Source organism: Canis lupus, chromosome 9 (assembly GCF_003254725.2).
Source record: "Canis lupus dingo isolate Sandy chromosome 9, ASM325472v2, whole genome shotgun sequence".
NCBI lineage: Eukaryota > Metazoa > Chordata > Mammalia > Carnivora > Canidae > Canis > Canis lupus.
The window spans coordinates 24,344,626-24,364,510 of record NC_064251.1 but is presented as its reverse complement, the minus strand read 5'-3'; the positions used below and the strand labels follow the sequence as shown (position 1 = coordinate 24,364,510).

Here is a 19,885-nt window from a genome sequence, read left to right as displayed (position 1 = left end):
ATGCCCAGGCTGGCAACCAGGTGGCAGGAACAAGGAAGCAGGCTCAGGAGGCGGCTGCAAAGGACAGGACGGCGGTTTTATATGTGGCAAAATACTTCTAGGGGGGTACAGACGGACAGACAGACAGGTAGGGGCACAGGACACCAGACAGGGAGGGGGAAAGGTTGGGCAGTGGTGTCTTCTAACCGGTAAGTGGAAGCTGCACCCCACCCCCGGCGGGGGGTGGGACAACATTGGCACAGGAGGTGGCGAGACGGGCATGAGGTGCCCGTCCCTGAGGCGGGCAGCTGGGCAGGGCCCAGTCCTCGTTGGCACAGTCGGCTCTCTCTGGCCCAGCTGGGTGCTGGGGAGGGGCAGGGCTGCTGGGCTGTAAGGATGCTAGGCAGAGGAACACTCAGGAGGGAGGTGGGCAGAGGAGGGACCAAGGCCTCTCCTGGGGGAAGTGGACAGGGGTAAAGGATGGGATCACAAGAGGCAAATACAGAGCAGCAGCAGCAGCCAAGCCCCCCAGGGGAGATCCGAGGTCCCAAGGCAACCCCCCGGGGTGTTGATCGCCTCTTGGGCACCAACCCGCAGGGCCTCTCCCCCGGGGCCTCCCGGTGACAGTGAAGGGGCAGTTTTTTGGTTTCAAAATGAGGCGGAGAGTGTTCCATGGGTGCCACACCCAAGTGAAAAGGGGTGGGGGGCTCAGACACAGAGGGGCCCCCTCTTCTGATGGCAGTAGGCAAGGGACATCATAGGCAAAGCTCATTCCTGGGGTAGGCGAAGGCCGAGGCATGAAAGTGGTGAGGTGGGTAGCAGTACCTCCAGAGAGCAGGCACTCCATTTGATGCCTGCCGCTGTCCATTCAGACTGCTCCCCAAGACAATCCCCATGGGGCTTCCAGTCTACACCTTTCACCCACCAGACAATGCTGCCAGAAAGCTGGGAGAGGGATAGGCATGGTGAAGGAGCCTGGATCTGGGGTTTGGGGAAGAGAGCCCTCATGGGAAAGTCTGTGGTCTCCCTCTCCAGGAAAAGCCCCCTCACCCTTCCCAAATACTCCAGGTGGGGAAAAGAAAGGGCTACCCCATTTAGGACCCTTATTTAGAGCCCCAAGTAGAAAGAGTTAAGGAAGTGCACCTTTTCTCTGGGAGTGAGGGGAGAGCGCCCCCTGACGTGTGAGAAAGGGACACTGCAGAAAGGTGGGCATCCCCCGATCCATCCACAGCAGGTTAAGTGAAAACCTACAGCTGAGGCTTAAGGGAATCCCAAGAGCTGGGATGCTACCACCAAAGAAACCCCCCAACATCGAGCAAAGGCATCTGAGAGGGAGACAGTGCCCCCTGGAGGAAAGATACATCCCTGGTGGTGAGCCCCTTGGTCCCTCCCCTCCCAGGGCTCAGAGCCCTTCCCCCCACTGCGTGGACCCTGCTTCTCAGCGGATATAGACACCTCGCCCCCAGCCTTCCAGCTCATTCTTGTTGCGCCCCAAAACTGGACCCCCGCCCTCTGCGCAGTAGCGGGCCTTATTCCGGCCACGGTTCCGGTTGTCGGTCAGCTCTTCTTCGTAGTCTTCTTCCTCATCCTCCCAGGATCCCTGTCGGGCGGGTGGGGTGCTGCCCCCTGCAGGGTCTCCAAGCCCTGGCCCCTCGGAGGGGTCAGTTTCCATGTCCACACATGAGTCTCCCAGCTCCGTGTAGGCAGAGTTTCGGTTGCCAGGGGTGTCGGCATCAAACGTGTCTTGGCGAGACAGTGCCCGCAGGGTGCCCACCCGGCCTGGTGGGTGGCTGCTGGGGTAAAGGCCTGGGGGCTGGCCCAGCTCCCCGGGGTACTCGTGCACGCTGGCGTGCTCCCCGGTGGCCCGCTCCAGCGACTGGTCCCCGGAAGCAAGGTAGGGTCCCTGGTTAGCAGATGGACAGCACACACCATGCAGGTCAGGCAGGGGTGAGAAAGACACAACAAAGCAAGGCAGGTTAGTGATGGCACCAAGACACCCAGTCTGGCTAAAGGAGGTGGGTGCTGGCTCTAGGGGATGGGCAGCCTGCCAAATGGCTCTATGGCCCAGCCAGAGGACAGACCTCAGGGCATTTGCTCCTCTATTGGGACAGGAGGCACCCATCCTTCATAAGGCATGAGGAGGCATGAACTCTTCCAGTAATCATGGCAGAGAGCCCATGAATAATTAGTCATTGCTTCCTCAATGCACGTCATTAATGCTGTCTTGGGCACTATCATCATTAACACTTCATTAGCGGTTGATTGGGTTAGTCACTGCCCCAGTTTTCCAAATATACTAGGGGGATTTCACCTAGAGCTCACTAACCCCCACTCCTTCAACCCAAACCAGACCCTATCATAGGTTTCCAGAGCCCCATACTTCCCCCATCCATTCCCCAGGTTGATAAGATTCCTCTCCTGCCCCCAGCAAAAAATCAAAGCAGCAGGCTGGGGAAAGCTGATGGGTCTCCACCCCCATCACCACCACCCTCTCCCCAGAGACAATGAGGTGGCCCAACATTCTCAGCACCGAATGCCACATAAAGCTGATCTGATGGTCACTGCCATCATGGGGAGGCTGGGTGGGGTGCCAGAAGGCCTGAGTTCAAGTCCCATCCCCTGCCACTTCAAGCTGTCTGACCCTGAGCAAATGACTCTCCTCTCTATGGCCCAGTTTCTCTGTGGTGGTATGATGAGGATTAAACCAGCAGTTTCCAAGCTGTTCCCTGGAGACCTGAGGTCGCGGAAAGGGCACAAAAGTGCTTCAGGGGTCCCTATGGAGGTGAAATGGAAGCCAAGCCACCAGCTCCCTCTGAGCAGAGCAAGGACACTTTATATACTGGGCTTCCTTAGAGGTTTCAATGAACAAATGAGCTCTGTTACTGAAAACAAACCTGAAAAGCAACGGTCTTAGAATGACTTCATGGCTTTCTCCCGGCTGTTATCTAGAACCAAATACTTAATGGTGTGAACTCAGAGATGGGAAGCAGCTGCCAGGGCAGGGCACCCATAGAAGGGCCTTTCCTGGAATCTGTTTCACTGGGAGAGGGATGGAAGGTAGGGCATCAATTCATAGAAGATGCTTCATCCTGGGTACCCTCTGAGGGAAACTCCCAGGATTAGGGCTCTAAGAGAAGGGACAGTCTCTCTGGGTTTAATGGCCCTGCTCTGTGGGATTGCCTGGGTCAGACGGCCCTTGCTCTGTTGAGTCTAAAATATTGGGTAAGGGGGCACGTGGCTGGCTCAGTTGGTAGAGCATGCAACTCTTGATCCTGGGGTCACGAGTTCCAGCCCCACATCAGGTATAGAGATTACTTTAAAAAAAAATGAACATAAAAAAGTAAATAAATTAATGGGTGTGGAGTCCAGTGCATGAAAATATCAGTCTTCCTTATGTTTTCTTCCTAATTATTTGTCTTATAAGGCCCGAATCAGGCCTCATAGCCAGAAGCCCCTAAGGCAGCAGGTGTAGTCCTATGAGACCAGGCCCAGGAAGGCACCACCAGCCAGCCCCAATCCCATCAAAAACCACAGACACCAGAAGCTGCCACTCACCACATTTTTTACAAAATAAAGCTCTTCCCTTCCTTCCCCGTGTTCCCTGAGCTCCAGTTCCGAGCCTTGGGCAGGAGGGGAAACAGGTAGGACACCTACATGGCGTGCTCCTGCTGCTGGGGCACGGACCTGGCCCGCTGCGAGGCCTCCAGCCCGCCCCAGAAGCTGAGATTTCTCCTGAGGGAGGTGAGCACCTGTACCTGGAGGTTGGAGACAGGGGCAGGGCTGGAGGCCAAAGCTGCAGTAGCCATGGTACGATTCAGCAGCGGATTGGGCGGAGTGCTGCTGGGCGGGTGTGTGGCCTTCCAATAGGCTTCCAAGTATTCGGCCAAGTGCTCGCAGGCATCCTCCAATTGGTTCTCGTCCAGAATGATGTCAAACATTTCCTGCGGAGGCGGGGTTAGGGGCAGGGCTGGGATGAGCTGGGCGTGATCAAGGGGGTAAGGGTGTGGCCTGGGTGCAGTGGGTGGAGTCAAAGGGTTGAAGGACAAAGTTAAAAAGAAACCTCTAGACTTCCAGAAAGAGGAGGACTCTCAGATATGTACATTGGCAGAACTACAAAAGGTCTTGGCACCCAGACAGTCTGAGTCTCCAGGGCTGGAGGCCGCCTTGACTCCCCACCGGGAAGCAGGCCTTCCGGGACTCTTTTCCCAGAAGAACAGTTGGCACCCATTGACCCCACCCCGGTGCTCCTGGCCACTCTGTCTCTCATGCAAGTCAGAGGAAACAGGAGAACCCAAAATTCCTCCCTTTCCCAGGGTCTGAGCACTCACGGGGGGACACTGCGCCAGCTTCTCTGAGGCCGCTATTTGGACGTTGAGGTGTTTGGACTGAGACTTCCCTCGGGATTTGATGAGCCTCTGAAGTACCTAGTTTGGGGGGAGAGGGGAGGAGCTGGAGGGGCTGTGCCATGTTCCAAGTCAGACAAGTAGGGCCTGGTTGGAGCCAGATGACTCTCAGGCCCGGCCACATCTTCTGAAATGACCTACCAGTCCTGCGTCCATCCTTCCACAATGCTCAGGCTCTCTCCCAGACTCATGCCAGCCTTTCCTGTGAAGTGGCTATTTGAAAAGCAGTGATTTGCCTTCCTGATCCCTCTCACCTTCTTTAAAGGCTTCACTCTCCAGACTGGCAGCCCCATATGAACAGCGACAGCCATCTTTGATAGGACACTTGCTGCCAACAGCCACTATTCTGTGGTTTCCACATGATCAGATCATTTAGTCCTGACAATAACCTCATGAGGTCGCCACTATTATTATTTTCAACTCCATAGCAATAATGACAATGGTAATAATAGCTAAACAGAAAGCCATGACCTTAACTAAGTGATCAAAGGTAACATCACCAACAACACAACAGACACCGCATGTCTCCTGATACAACACCCTCAGAAAGATACCGTCGCTTTGGTGATATTTCTACCACCAACAAAAAGCCTCAGCCTCACACAAGGAAATATCAAGCAAACCCAGCTTGAGGAACAGTCTACAAAATCAGTGGTCTGTACTCTTAAAAAACATCAGTGTCAGAAAAATCCAAGAAAGAAATAAAAATCCTAAAAAGAAGGGTACCTGGGAGGCTCACTCGGTTAAGCGTCTGCCTTGGGCTCAGGTCATGATCTCAGGGTCCTGGGACGAGCCCCCCCCCCCCCCCCCAGGCTCCCTGCTCGGCAGGGAGTCTGCTTCTCCCTCTCTCTCAGCCCCTCCCCCTACTCATGTGCTCACACATACTCTCTCAAATAAATATTAAAAAAAAAAAAAAAGAATGCTAAAGAGATAAAGCAATTAAATGTAACACTGATCCTGGATTGAGGGAGAAATTGCCATAAAGGCCATCATTGGGACAACTGATGAAAAATGAAGGACTACTGAGTTTGGCAACTCTACGGTCATTATATAGCTAAACGTCCTCGTTCTTAAGACGTTGAAGTATTTAGCAATCAAGACATGATATCTACAACCTATTCTCAAATGATTCAGAAAAAAAAAGTACATATACACATATACATAATACATGAAGATAAAATAAATGTGGCAAAATATTCAAAATTAGTGAATGAAGAAAACTGAACAATAAACTTTAAGTGGCTGTATTGAATGGTGTGTGAATTATCTCAATAAAGCTGCTAAAAATTAGTGAATCTGGGCAGCCCGGTGGCTCAGCGGTTTAACGCCACCTTCGCCCAGGATGTAATCCTGGAGACCCAAGATTGAGTCCTGCGTCAGGCTCCCTACATGGAGCCTGCTTCTCCTTCTGCCTGTGTCTCTGCCTCTCTCTCTCTCCTGTTTCTCATGAATAAATAAATAAAATCTTCTAAAATAAATAAATAAATAAATTTTAGTGAATCTGAGTGAAGGGCATTCAAAGAATGGCAGTTCTTGGTACCATTCTGGGAACTCTTCTCTAGATTTGGAACTATTTCAAAACAAAAATCTTAAAAAAAAAAAAAGTCTATATTGCTTAGTAGGTCCTAGGCACTTTGCACGATTAATTCATCTATTTAACCCTCACAACCACCATGTGAGGACCTCTATTTTGCAGGTTTGGAAATGGGCACAGAAGAGTTAGGTGACTTGCCAAAGGAGCACAGAGCTGGGGAGTAGCAGGACTGCTGCATTAACTCTGCAGACACTCTAGCTTCAGAGTCCCCACCCCATACCTCAGCCAGTGCCCCTGGGAGAAACAGAAGTATCTGTTACTTTCCAGCTCACAAAGTGTTTTCATATCCATTATCTCCTTTGATCCTTTCAACCACCCCAGGAAGTACTTCCATCCTATCATCCTCTTTCCACTCATTAGAAACTCAGGACTCAGAAACGTTAGGGTAACTGGGTGCTCCGCTCATAGGGTATGTCCACGAAATGGTAACAGTTACCACCCTCAGTTGTCCATCATGAATTAGAGAGAACTCTGGGCTCTTTACATCATTACCTCAAATCCTTTCAACAATAACAAGGGAGGGATCTGGATGCCCATTTTATTTATTTGTTTGTTTATTCATGAGAGACACAGAGAAAGAGGCAGAGACATAGGCAGAGGGAGAAGCAGGCTCCCTGCAGGGATCATGACCTGAGCTAAAGGCAGACGCTCAACCTCTGAGCCACCCACAGGTGCCCCTGGATGCCCATTTTATAGGTGAAGACATTGAGGCTCAGAGGCTAAATAAATCCTGCAAATATCCCAAGCTCAGTAACAAAACCACCATCAAACAAAATTTAATGAATGACTAAATCAACCAAAGCAAACGCTGGAACCCAGGGCTGTCTTCTCACTTTATTTTTTTATTTTTATTTTTTTTAAGATTTATTTATTTATGATAGACATAGAGAGAGAGAGAGGCAGAGACACAGGAGGAGGGAGAAGCAGGCTCCATGCTGGGAGCCCGACTTGGGACTCGATCCCGGGACTCCAAGATTGCGCCCTGGGCCAAAGGCAGGCGCAAAACTGCCGAGCCACCCAGGGATCCCTGTCTTCTCACTTTAAATCCTTCCCCTAAACTCTCCCTCCATATTCCTCAAACCTCCACTAACGTCAAGGAGGGAAAACTCATAGAGCTGTGTGTAAAAAAGAAGTAAATCAGTCTTCCTACCGATTAGTCTCTGTCAAGGTCCAAGCGAGGACAGTGCAGCAAAAAGGGACAAAATCAAATGACAGAAAAGACCTCCCAACTGCCAAGTAGTTGGGTGACACTGCGACAAAAAAAGCACAGAATTATTTCTCTTTTCTGGACCAAGGGTCAAGCAGAGCGGAGCCAGGGGGCTGGCCTGCATGACCCTAATAATGATATTTATACTAGCTAAGACATGATGAGGCACATGATACCAGACCTTTGGCTAAGTGCTAAGCATTCACATTAGGTTCAATCTTCACAATGTCCATTTGATAGAGTTTTACAGAGAAGGAAAATAAGACTCAGGGAGATTCGGTCACACAGTTAATAAGCAGTTGCTAAGATTTAAATACAGGCCACCCAACTCCAGCACTCCTGTCCCCACTAGGGTCAGGCTCCTGCACCCACCTTTGGAGAGGTGATCTTGATGTAAACAATGATGGGAGCCAGGGAGGTCTTGGAGAGCTGGGCTGGGTGGTTGATGGTGTCAGCATCCAGGGCAACCAACTGAAGGGTTCGGGCCAGCTCGAAGATTCGCTCAATCTCGCTCTGCACCTCAGCTGGGGGACACGGAGTCATGGGGAAGGGGGAACGTGGGGAGTCTCCCCAAGAGGCAGTGGACAATCACACACTTCTGGAGTTCGTCCCCCCACCCCCCCAGACACACACACACACACACACACACACACACACACACACACACACTTCTGGGCCCAGAAGTGGGGGTGGGGGTGGGGGGGATGAAGGGTGGGCTCACCTAGGCTGGAGCGTGTGTTGGAGCGCTCAATGATGATGTGTTTGCTGGGGTTATTGAGGACTGAGCGCTTAGCCAGAGAAATGTCTGCCGTCACACGAGTGATAGAAATCCTGAGGGATGGGGCAAGGGGATTGAGGGGTCAGGGTGGGCTTGAATGCTCTGTCCACTCCCCAGGCTCCAGGGCTGCCTCCTAGCCCTCGGTCCATGGAGGCCCAGGATCATCATTCAGGCCACCCAGCCCATCCCTAGCAGCAGAGGATCACGGTTGGATTGGGGAGCCAGCTCCCAAGGTCTCACCTGCCATCAAATCGATGCTTCAGGAAGTCAAATAAAGCTTTCTGCATCATGTCTGTAACCTGAGGTTGAGGGGTGGGGGAGGGGGTGGGGGGGAACGGTCAGATATTTAAAGCCACTCAAGAAGAGTAGGTTGCCAAGTATTTACATCCTTATATTCCATTTTCTTTAATTCCTGAGATAAATGGACCCCTAGAAGAGGTACAGTGTTCCTTCTGGGTCTGAGGAGCCTCCAATGGGGTCTCTGATTCCAAAAATAGATTCTCTGGGAGGACCCTTCTGGGGGTATCTTGGGGGAGGGGGACTGGACCCTTCTGAGTAAGTCTCCCTGTGGGTCAGGCTCCTCTGGGGGGCTTCTCTGAAGGTCTGCAGCCCTCTAGGGAGATACTCTGTGAATCTGGGCCCTTCCAGGAGATCTCCCTGGGGTCTGAAACTTTCCGTAGCATCTGTCTAGAGGCCTGGGCCCCTCTGGGTCCACTCCCCTCTAGGGGCTCCTACCTCATAGCCCTTGAGCGACGGTCCCACCAGGATGATGGGCCTCATGGAAGGTACCACGTCATAGGGGGGCACATGCTCTGTCTGAGGGGGAAGCAGGGAGGGGAAACCCCAGAGTGGAGATGGCATTAGCTCCTCTTCTGCAGCCTCCAGGCTCCCCCATGCACCCTTTCCTCCCTTGTTCCCAGAGCCCAGATGTGGGGGTCGAGGTCAGGGTGGGGAGGGATGGCCAAGGAGAACCAGGAAGGGTGAGGGAAGTGGGGGATGGGTGGGGAGGGCACAAGAATGGGTGTTAGAAGGTCCCACTAGCTCATCCCAGGGGGTGCAGAGGGGGACACAGAAAGCTGTGATACTCACCGACTTCTGCTTCTGTTTGGCTGGGTCCAGAGATTGCCAAGAGTGGGGAGGCAGGGGAGAGAGGGAAGGGCACCCAGGCAGGGGCAGAGGGCAAGGAAGGAGCCAGGACAAGAGAGGGAGGGAGAGCGGACGGACGAGGAGAGATAACAGGGCATGCGTGTTAGTGACAGACAGAGCCAGAGAGAAGGGACGGGACCCCATGCCAAGGGGGAGCCAGAGATGGCCCTAGACCAGGCCTGGGAGAAGGACTGTCAGTCCAGTGAACTTGGGACTATTTGGACATACCCTTCCCCTTTCTGGGTCTTGAGAAAGATCTGAGTAGGGTGACAGCCCCTAATTTGGTGCCCATCTCCTGCCCCTAGTGCAGTCCAACCTGTTGGTTTGAAGGGCTCCTTACACTGTCCTACAGTGCAGCCAGTAGACCCCATGCCCACCCTAGCCCCATGGAGTCCAAGAAGGACAAAGAAGGGTCTCCATTCCACTCTTCCCATCATAGGCAGGAGTGGAGGGCAAACATGGATTATCTCAGCTTCATCATCACCAGACCCTGCTTCCAGGGGTGGTGGGGTAAGGGGGTATGACCTTCCAAGGGAAGGGGTGCTTCGATTGCAAGAAACATCCCTTCCTGGGGGTGGGCCAGAGCACGGCTGTGTGCGGAGCTGGATGTGCCCATTCTTACCATTCCACCCTCCCCGCTCCTTGGCAGGAGGCCCTACTCCCCATGGAATCTGGCCGGTACCGCATCCGAATCCTTTCCAGCCCCTCCCCCTGCCAAAAAGCTGGGCCCTGACCCTCTGCCCTCTTGCCAGAGCCCAGCAAGAATTACCTTCTTGAAGAAGGGGATGCGTTTGCCATGGGGTGGCGGGGTGGTGACACTGCTAACACTAGTCTTGGCAGAGCCGCTCTGCTCCCCGAGCTCTGCCTCCTCGTCGTCTAGCTCTAGGGGGTCTAGTTCAAAGGCTAAGTTAGTCATCTCATTACCTGGACCGCAGTCAGGAGAGAGGAGGGAGGCGAGGTGGGGAGGAGTGGGATGGACATGGAGACACAAGTACAGAAGGCAGGGATGGGATGGGGGAAAAAGAAAGAAGAAGAGGTGAATGGAACAGAGCCAGGAGAAATGAATGGGGGTGGGGCAGGGGAGTCAGGCAGAGAGATGGAGCTACCAAAGAAACGGGAAGGAGAGACATGAGAGAATGGGCGCTGACAGGCCCAGCTTGTGGGGTATCCTACTCTTCACGGAGGGGGTACCGCTGGATGTGTTTGAAGGACTCAGGACTGGGGTGCCCCCTACTGCAGGGAAAGGAGGGGACAGGCAGTGGGGAGACGACCCCACCCAGGAGCCACCCCCCCACCCCCACCCCACGGTTCCCTAAGGTGGCAGCAGCTCTTACCACTGGCAGGGGGTGTGGGGCGGCGGGTGCCAGTCACCACGTCTCCTAGGCTGGAGCTGGAGTTGTCACCTGATTTGCTGTGTGGGCAGAGAGGCAAATGGAGCTGTGAGCAGAGGGGTGGGCGTGAGGTGGGGGAAGCCTGTTCTCTCACTTGCTGCCTGCCCCCCACTCTCCTGGAAATTCTCCAGCCCCACTGGTGACATCACAGGAGGCTGGGCCCTCAGGGCAACGAACGGGTCAATCCTTGAGGCCCAGTCCCAACTAGATGGTCTGTCGGCGTTCCCCAGCTAGACACCTGGAGCTGAGGCGATTCTGACGCAGCTTCTGTTCCTGCAGGAGGCGCAGGCTGTCCAGCTTGACAGGGCTGGGGATGAAGCCAACCTCACAGCCCTCCTTCACCAGTCGCCCAATCCACCAGTCATTATTATATTTCTGCAAACAGCAATAGCAGGTGAGGTGGAAGAGAGCAAGAGAGAGGTTGGAGGGGCAAGCCAGCAGCCGCCCTTGGGAGAAACCACCAGGGACCTGCCAAGCTGCCCAGGGGGTGGCACCTTCAAAGAGCCAGCCCCTGGCACAGCCCCCAGTTCTCAGAACAACTTCATGACCTGAGTTCTCTTGGGCCATGGACCACCCCAGCCCCAGCACATCCCTGTCCCACCATGCACCCACCCTCCTCTGGAAAGATAGCAAGAGGAAAGGAAGCTGACACCCACATATGCCCACACACTGCCGCTCCACTGACACATCTCATCACAAACCCTCTCAACAACCGTGTGACCTAGGCATTGCCACCGCATTTACCAACGCAAATCAGAGAGGCTCAGGGAGGTAGAGATTTGTCTAAGGTCATACAGCAGATTCAGCCAAGCTCTGTTGGGTTCAGAAGTCTTTTTCCACTAGAGCTCTGGCTGTCCCTCTCCTGATGCCCACTACCCTGCCCTCCTTCCAGATATGAAGCGCTCACTCCACCTCTTTGATGTGCAGAAAGTCCTTGGGCTCAAAGGTGATGGCCACTCCCTGCACTGGCACTTCATCCCCTGGAGATGGGTTGTAGCCGACATTTGTCCGCACAGCAAATGCCACCGGCTTGGTCTAGAGGTGAACAGGGAGAATGACAACCAGAGGGTTAAGTCAAGATGTACCATCCTGGGGTAAGGATGATGTGAAGGTTTGTTTTGTTGATCATTAACAAGTATACTGAATGATTTAAGTAGTTTTCCTGTATGTGCATTAAATTTTACAATAAAAAACAATAGAGGGGATCCCTGGGTGGCGCAGCGGTTTGGCGCCTGCCTTTGGCCCAGGGCGCGATCCTGGAGACCCGGGATCGAGTCCCACGTCAGGCTCCCGGTGCATGGAGCCTGCTTCTCCCTCTGCCTGTGTCTCTGCCTCTCTCTCTCTCTTTGTGACTATCATAAATAAATAAAATTAAAAAAAATAAAAATAAAATAAAATAAAATAAAAAACAATAGAATTCAGCCTTCTCAAGATGGAGGGGGCCACTGAGGATGGTAAGTATTAGCCTGGAGTAACACCCAGAAAGAATATTAGTAATAATAATAATAATAATAATGACAGCAGAGCGTCTGGGTGGCTCAGTCAGTTAAGTGCTGCCTTTGACTCAGGTCATGATCCCAGGGTCCTGGGTTCAAGCCTCATTTTGGGGTTCCCTGCTCAGTGGGGAGTCTGCTTCTCCCTCTCCCCCTGCTCATGCTCTCTCTCTCTCTTGCTATGTCTCAAATAAATATAATCTTAAAAAAAAAATAACAGCAGCTATGGTTTACTGTGCTAAGTACCATGTGACATATTTTACAAACATTACCTCATTTATTTATCACAAAAATCTTAGGAAGTTAACTACTAGGGGCATCTGGCGCGATCAGTTGGTGGAGCATGCGACTCTTGATCCCAGGGCTGGGAGTTCAAGCCCCATGTTGAGTGTAGCAATTACTTAAAAAAAATTTTAACTAAAATCTTAAAAAATAAAAAAATTTAACTACTATTACTATCTTCATTTTAATGAATGACGAGACTAAAGTTCAAAAAGGTTAAGTGGCTCGCCTGAAATCAGACGGCTAATGAGGGTCAGCCCAGGACATCTGATTCCAGAAAGAAGTAGTCTCAAGTTCCTATTATGTGTGGCAACACTATTAAGTACTTATTACACTATATAAGAAGGCAAATAGTATAGCCCGCATTTTACAGCTATAAGACAGAGGCGCATCGAGGCCCTGGGGTACACCAGCTGAGGAGTGCCTGGGTCAAGACTAGTCCCTGGGTCTGTCCAGGCCATCTCTAAGGCTTGGGAATGGGGGGAAATAGTGCCAGCACAGCCCCTCGACTCTCTATTTCTCACCTTAGCTTTCTCGAGCTGGGCTAATGCTTGGCGCTCTGCCTCTTTCCTTAGGGCTTCCCGGTCCTCCTCCAGAGACACGTCAGAGTCCGATGGTCGGCTGGTGTAGGACTCCGCCGAGCCCTGAAAATGAACCAGGCTGGCTCAGGGCCTGCACTGCCTCTCAGTTCCTGGGCCTCGGAAGGCACAGAGGTACCACCCATCATGGATGTCTCGAGCTCCAGCCAGCCTAGTGTGATGCCACACAGGCTAGGAAAAGGTGGTATGAGATGAGAGGAGCCAGGGACTGAGATTGGCAGGCCCCTGGGAAAACTGTGGCCCTAGGAAGGGTGACAGCAGCAAGCAGGGGGTTAAAGCAGGTCCAAGGACAGCTGCCTGGGGCCCGAGGGAGGGGTGTGTGTGGGGGGGAACCTGATAGGGGCACAACGCAGGGGAGGAGTGCCAGGGGACGAGGCTCCACTCCCTGTTCCTCCTTCCCTCCCTGCCCCCAGCACCAGCTGAGATAGATTCGGAAGAAGCCCAGAGTCCTTCCGGGGATGGCAGTCACCAGCAGAGGCCTGAGTTCTCTGTGCTGTTGGCAGTGGGCAGCCTGCTCTGCATGATGCGGCCACCAAAAGTTTTGCTATCTTTTGCTCAAAGGTGAGGGAAGATAGAATACTACTTCCTTGGCCAGAATCAGAGGAGCCCCAACCCTCAGGCTCTCACAAGATCCTAAAGAGAACATAAGATTCCTAGGGTAGTGCAGGCAAAAGAGGCAAGTTAAGAGCAGGACATGGGGCAGGGCTCTCTCCATACCAGGGCTGCTGGCTGCGAGGGTCTAAGCAGGCCCAGGAGTCTGGCTATGCCAGGAAGCTGGCTTTGACCACACTGACCATCCCGGAGCACAAGAACTCCTTCAGGGATGCAGGCATATGTGTAAGATCCAAAGTGTCAATGAACATGCTTATTCACGGACGTGCTTGGATGTGCAACTTCAAGTGAGTATAGGAGGGTGTGTTCTCTGGTATGTGTTGGGTTTGCATGACTACATGCATAAAGGTGCACACAGGCACAGACGGGGGGCACCCTCGGTGTCAGTGTTCCTGACAATGTGCGGCACATGAGGGCAGAAGCCAGGAGGTGTGAAATTATGTGACTACACAAATGTGGTGGTGTTGCTATAAAGGCAGGAGATGATAGGGAGAAGGAGCACGACTACAGACATGTGGGGGTTCTTTCCTGAGGCCCTGCAAGGGTCACTTAGCCAGGAATGCCCATTAGCTTGGTATGGAGAAGACCTAGGAAAAGAGGGAAAACAAAGTCCCACCTCCCCCAGAGGGCCCCGTCATTAGCTAGCTCATTAGCTAGCGAGGTTGCTCACTCCTTTCCCAGCCAAATCACAAAAATGGGAGGCTTGTGAAGGTGCAAGCCTGGGGTAGGGGTGGGATCACTAATGGAAGATGGAAAAGAGACGAGAGTGAAAACCAGCTAATTCACTACTCTCCACTCCTCCTGACGAGAACACTAAAAATCAGGAAGACAGATGCCCAGAGAGCCAGAGAAACAGACCCAGAGACAGAATGGCGGAGAGGCATTTACTGATCCTTACGGACCCGTGGGCGCACGCACTCACAGGCGTGTGCGCACATACACACAGACATGCACAGACATGGACATATCAGAAATGGCAGGAGCAGGGAAAGAGTGAGGAGGCAAAGAAACAGGCTGGAGTAAGGGCCCCCCCATCAGCTTTCCCTCTGGGGCTACTCCCACCCACCCCAACTCCCACCCCATCCCTAGCTCACCACTACGAGGGTCCGGCTGGGCGCCTCCATCACAGCGCCCTCAGTGCCTGGCCCTGCTGGCCTAGGGGGTGGCCCAAACTGCCTGTTCCCCCAGGGGGCTCAGGTTACAAGCAGAGTTGCTACATGTGCAAACTGCTAGGGTATATTTAGCTCAGAGATGTGGCAAGGCCTGCTCCCCCACTCCCTGCCACCTACGGGGGTCAGAACTCAGAACTGAGAGGAGGAAGGACTGGAGGCTGGGGTCTGACCCCCTGGGGTGGCAAACAATGGAGGAACCAAGGCTCTTTCCTGTCAAGAGGAGTTACACGGAGCACAGCGTCATTCCTCCCAGCACTGGCCCTGGCCCAGCCCTGCAACAGGAGGGATGAGGAAAAGACTGAAGAAAGATCTTCCTGTCTATGTACTTAGAAGATGCTGGGATGAAGGGCCCTTGTCTGACCCTCTCAAGTCAGGCCTGGGCTCACATATGCCAAGTGTTGTGGAGATAGAAGAATCAAAAAGGGCCTCACTCCACAATCTGCCGTGGATCTGCCGGGCACCACCCTCATTCTCCAGCCCAAGGGGGGCTGACCTCCCTACTGCCCTATGCTCTCATATGCCCTACCCATTTCCTCTTCAGCATCCGCCCTTTCCTTGTCTGATCCCAAGCCTCTCTCGCCTTTTTTGGGTACCAGGTTTTGTTGAGATGCTCTGTAGTCATAGCAACCACATGCCTCTCTGGCTGCCTCTCCCTGAGCCTGAGATGGCCTGGGGTTGACATTAAGAACAGAGAGGAGAATGGCATCTTCCTGACTGGGAAAAGAAGACCCCAGAAAGCTATTCAGCCTCCTTCAGCCGGGGGTGCTACTCTCTAAAACCTCCTCCTGCCCTGGCCTCCTCCAACCAGCGTACCTTCTCTCAGCATATTTAAGAACAGTTAGCTGGACGTGAGGAGGGTGTTTCCCTGACCCATACCTCACCAAAGCTCCAGGGACCCAAAGGACCTGGTTCCTTATTTCTTAGGCTCTGCCTCTACCCCACGCTGTCACAGGTTCTGGGGGAGGACATGGAAGCAGACAGCCGGCAGGGGGAGTGGGTGACAGCCTGAAGCAAGCTAGGAGGAGGCAGGCCAGGCTGTCCCTGAATGAGATGACGCAGGCAGGCAGGCAGCAGGGGCTGGTGCCTGAAGCTGGGGGAGGGGCAGGGCGGGGGCTGAGGGAGTGGGTGCAGGCTGACAGTACGTGCCGGAGAGGTCACGGGCTAAGGGTGATGGGATGGTTCCAGGCAGGGGGCAAATGACACAGGGGAGGGTACCTGGAGAAAGCCTCAGACTCAGCTACCAATGCTGGTCTCCACCAACCAGCCACCTCCTTCATCTCAGCCCAGCCTCTCCATTACCTGGCGGACAAAACTGTTGGATGTCGTATCCGAGGACGTGCTCCCATCTGACCTTTTGAACCGCCCTTTCCTCTTGCTGTATTTGCCCTGGAGAGGCCAGAAAGGGACAAGAGTGGAATCAGAAAGGGCCGTTCCCAACCCTCATCCCATCAGGCCCCAAGCTACAGCCAGGCTTTGGGAATATCATTCCCTGATCCGAAGAGCCCCACCCCCCATCTTCTTCTAGAGATGGTACAGCCTGAGGGGGAGGAAGGGCCCAGACCACAGCCCTGGGGTGGGGGACAGTGGGAGAGAGTCTTAGGAAACACACATGAAACCCCCAAACCAAGCCAGAGAGTCTGGGAACAGGGAGGCGCTGAGAAGCTGGAAGCTCATTAGGCAGCAAAGCTAATTAAGATGCCGGGCAGGCTGCAGAGGCCTCGGGGGAAGGGAGAGGCTGCCTGCAGTGTGAGGACGGCAGAGGGAGCTGGGGAAAGACCCCTCCTTCTCCCCATCAGCTGGAGCAGAGGGGGGTTGAGTGTGCCTGTGGCCCCCAGAGTGAAGGGGAATCACCAACCCGAGCCCAGCTTGGCTTTCCCTGAGCCTGAATCTTGCCTTCATTTTTCCGCAGAGTGGGGAGGGGAGTGGCAGCTCTCAGTTCTTGGGAGACCCAAAACTACATTTCAGGGGAGGGGATTGTGGGGGAGGGGGGCATGGAACTGTATTTGGAAAGGAAACATCTAACCTCAACCCAGCCTAGTGTCATGGGGGAGGGGTGGAATTAACAGCACCCCGCCCCCCAACCCTGGCAAGACTGTTTCTCAGCCCCCTCTTCATCCTCACAGTGGTCACACCTCTCCCCAAAGGGGGAGAAGGATCAAGCTTCCACTCTCTAACCCTTAGCTGCCACTGCGCATGCCTGGTGCCCATGGTACCTACCGAGCTGCAACAGTCATAACACCCCTTGGCCCTGCCCCAAGAGAAGCTTAGGACACAGCCCTCAAAGTCCCTGGGGTAGGCCCACTCAGTCACACTGGGCTCCTGGCTTGGGTGGAGTGAACACTACCTGACCTCTGGAGCAGCCACACATTCAGGTGTTCCCAGGCCACCTATCAAGGGGACTGCTTCCTCGCCCTCCCTAACTCACATACACACTTGGCCCAGGCCAGTCCAGAGTTTCTCTGCCAGAGAAGCTAGATGGGGTGGGAGATGAGGGTTCAGGCCCTCCACGCTCTTGTCCCCAGACTCAATCCTAGAGTTTCTTTGCCAGAGAAGCTAGATAAGACATGATCAGACTGGGGACTCTGGTTCCTCAGACCTGAATACAAGGAGCATGGATAGATGGGAGAGAAAGGTACCCAGGAACCCTTCAAAAATCCACCCTCTCACCCCCTTCTCTCAAACCAGACATATCTCCAACCTCTAGGATTGAGGATCCCTACAAACTTAAAAGGATCCTCCACCACCACCACCACCACCCCCAGGATGGGAAAAGGGAGTGGCACCCAGAGAGACAAGGGACAGCTGAAAGGAAGGCCCCAGTCAGCTGCCTCCCAGGCTCCAAGGGGCCTGGGGTGGAGAAAGGAGGTATTTTTAGGTCAAACCTGACCCCCCCACACACCAAGCTCATCAACCACATTATCATGGTGGTTACAGTTGCTCCAGGCTGGTCACAGCAAGAAAAGAGTTAATGGTATCCCAGCCTTGGGGTGCTGCCAGATTGGAGAATGGCCTTGTCCCAGAGAAATCCCTTGACATGACCACCCCAGACCCTGACCAGTCACCCCAGACTCTGCTTGTCACTCCGTGGGTATGCACCATACCCAAGAATGCCCCTTCCTGGGGATAACTCCAGGAAAAGTGTGACTGGGGGTGGGGCGGCAGACACCCTCTCCCCCCAAACCCCAGGTAACATAGCCTCCTCCCTTCCAAGACAGTGAGTTGGCATCCATCCAACTTTCCAAACTTTGGAGGCGTTTTCTAAGGCTGGGAAGGGGAGGGGGGGAGAGAGGGAAAGATAACGTGGGTGTTGGGAGAGGGAAGGTGGTCCAACAGGATGTAGCTGAGGTGCCGGGATGGGGGCCTAGCCCGGGGCCGACCCCTTCCCCACCCTCGAAGGCCAGCGTCTGCGGCTCCGAAGGCCTGCTGGCACCGCCCTGACCCCCGCCTCGGCCAGCTCCCAGGGCCACCCCCGCCCCACCCACCCCCGCCTGGCGCCCCCGAGCGTGCTCTGCGTCGCCCCCTTTGCCCGAGCTCGCTCTCCAGCCTCCGTCAGCCCCCGGATTCCCCACTCTCAATCCCTGCAGCAGGTACCCCGAGCAGCGAGGACCCTGCCGCGGGGGAGCCGAGGCGTGGTGACAGGCGGCCCGACCGCCCCCTCCCGCTCCGAGAAACCGCAGCCCAACTCCCGGCCAGGCGCCCATCAATCATTAACCGGCAGGGGCCGGGGGTGCGCAGGCGCCCCTCGCCCCTCGCCGCCGGGCGCATAACTCCTTCTCGCCCGCGTCCCCGAGCCGACCCCCGGGGTCCGCGGGAGCGGCCCCCTGCCCTCGGGCCCGGCCGCCACACCTCACCTGCGGGCTGGGGTCGAAGACCTCCATGGGGATCTCCTGGGAGGGCGGGTAAGGGCTCCGGGACATGCTGGTCTTCTGGACCATGGAGAGGAGCCTCTCCTCCCGCCGCCGGCCCGGCCCGGCCGGGCGCCCTCAGCGCATGAGAGAGGCCGTCGGGACCGAGAGCCGCGCAGCGCAGCCGGCGCCCGCTCCAGACACCTGGCCCGGCGGCCGGCTGCCCTCTCGCTGCCTCCCGTCCCTCCTCCGGCTCCCTCCGCTGCCGCCGCCGCCTCCTCCGCCCCTGAGGGCTCAGCATCTCCCCCGCCCCCTCCGCTCCCACCTGCCCCGCCCTCCGCCCGCCCTCCCGCCGCCGCCGCGGCCCCGCCCCTCGCAGCCCCTCCGCCCGCTCGGCGCAGACAATGGGAGGGCGGCCGGAGGGAGGCACGCCCCTCCCGGCCCTGGAAGGGGGTGAGCCGGGCCTCGGACTGGCCCCGGGCGAGAGCGCCTGCGGCGGGGCGTGGGGGGGGAGTGAAGCCCGGCCTTGGGGCTGGGGGCGGGGGCTGCGGTTTACCAGTGGATGCTGAGCGCTGATGGAGGTGAAGCGCGGATTGCCCCCCCCCCCCCCCCCCCCGTTCCGTCCCAAACCGCTCTCCCTTCACAGGTCGGCCCATTCCACTCCAGTTTGGGCCGCCGGAACTTCCCAATCCCGTTGATCCTGGGACCCGGCTTTAACTCCTTTCTCCCCGGTGTGGGCCCAGGCTGCCTTGAACCAAACAGAAAGGCCCCTCTCCCTCCCGCAGGACGCTGCCTTCGGAGGCTGAAGCTCACGCTGATGCTGGGGTGATGAGAATGTCCAAAGGCAGTTCCAACACAGACAGCAACCAGAAATCCCAGGGACCCAGGAGTCCTTCTGCCTTTGTCCCTCATATCCCCCCCAGGCACTTCCAGAAGGCAAGGTCCCTGTTTCTTGGAAGAGAGAAGAAAGAAGAAGAAATGTGGGAGATGAAAGAGTGGCTAAAATCGGATCTAGTGACTTTTGATCTAGAACTGCCCCCCCTTCATCCTTAATTTGGGGACAAATATCCAAAGCCTGGACTCCACTCACCACAACCTATGGAGAGAAAAGTAGGGCATTCTGTCAAAAACTGGTATTGGGGCACCTGCCTGGCTCAGTCCATAGAGCATGTGGCTCTTGATCTCAGGGTGGTGAGTTTGAGCCCCACCCTGGATACAGAGATAACTTTAAAAAAAAAAAAAAAAAGAAAAGAAAAAAAGAAAGAAAGGAACTCTGGTGTCAATTTGGTTCAGGCTCTTTCTGGTCACGTGGTCCTGGACAAGTCACTACACTCCTATAAAATGGGGTTGCCGATACTGTAGTCTTTGTCACCTGGGATTCTTA

The 19,885-nt window shown here is 54.8% G+C and overlaps 1 protein-coding gene across 5 annotated transcripts; it reads right to left on the bottom strand.

Moving 5' to 3' along the window:
* Positions 1–55: 55 nt before the first annotated feature.
* On the bottom strand, positions 56–18,775 carry CACNB1 (calcium voltage-gated channel auxiliary subunit beta 1). Of its 5 annotated transcripts, none has more exons than XM_025439961.3 (14): positions 18,508–18,774; positions 15,956–16,042; positions 12,798–12,917; positions 11,411–11,533; positions 10,737–10,873; positions 10,442–10,518; positions 9,877–10,031; positions 8,697–8,777; positions 8,202–8,260; positions 7,905–8,014; positions 7,556–7,707; positions 4,308–4,403; positions 3,735–3,920; positions 56–1,882 (listed from the first exon to the last, which is right to left on the bottom strand). In XM_025439961.3, the coding sequence occupies exons 1-14, from the start codon at positions 18,589–18,591 to the stop codon at positions 1,418–1,420; spliced, it is 1,932 nt and encodes a 643-aa protein (XP_025295746.1). In that variant the 5' UTR covers positions 18,592–18,774; the 3' UTR covers positions 56–1,417. The 5 variants fall into 5 exon arrangements, with proteins under 5 accessions (XP_025295746.1, XP_025295747.1, XP_048970690.1 ...); XM_025439962.3 differs by lacking the exon at positions 9,877–10,031 and adding an exon at positions 9,051–9,070 and having other exon boundaries at positions 18,508–18,771; XM_049114733.1 differs by lacking the exons at positions 8,697–8,777; positions 9,877–10,031 and adding an exon at positions 9,051–9,070 and having other exon boundaries at positions 18,508–18,773.
* Between the last annotated feature and the right edge of the window lie 1,110 nt (positions 18,776–19,885).

Excerpts from the sequence above, each read along its gene's own strand:
- CACNB1 (XM_025439961.3), bottom strand. The coding sequence starts at position 18,591 with ATGGTCCAGAAGACCAGCATGTCCCGGAGCCCTTACCCGCCCTCCCAG. Across the intron at positions 10,519-10,736 it reads CAGAATCGCCTCAGCTCCAG|CAAATCAGGTGACAACTCCA; the intron begins GTGTCTAGCTGG and ends CTGCCCACACAG. Across the intron at positions 4,404-7,555 it reads TCAAGATCACCTCTCCAAAG|GTACTTCAGAGGCTCATCAA; the intron begins GTGGGTGCAGGA and ends CCCCCAAACTAG.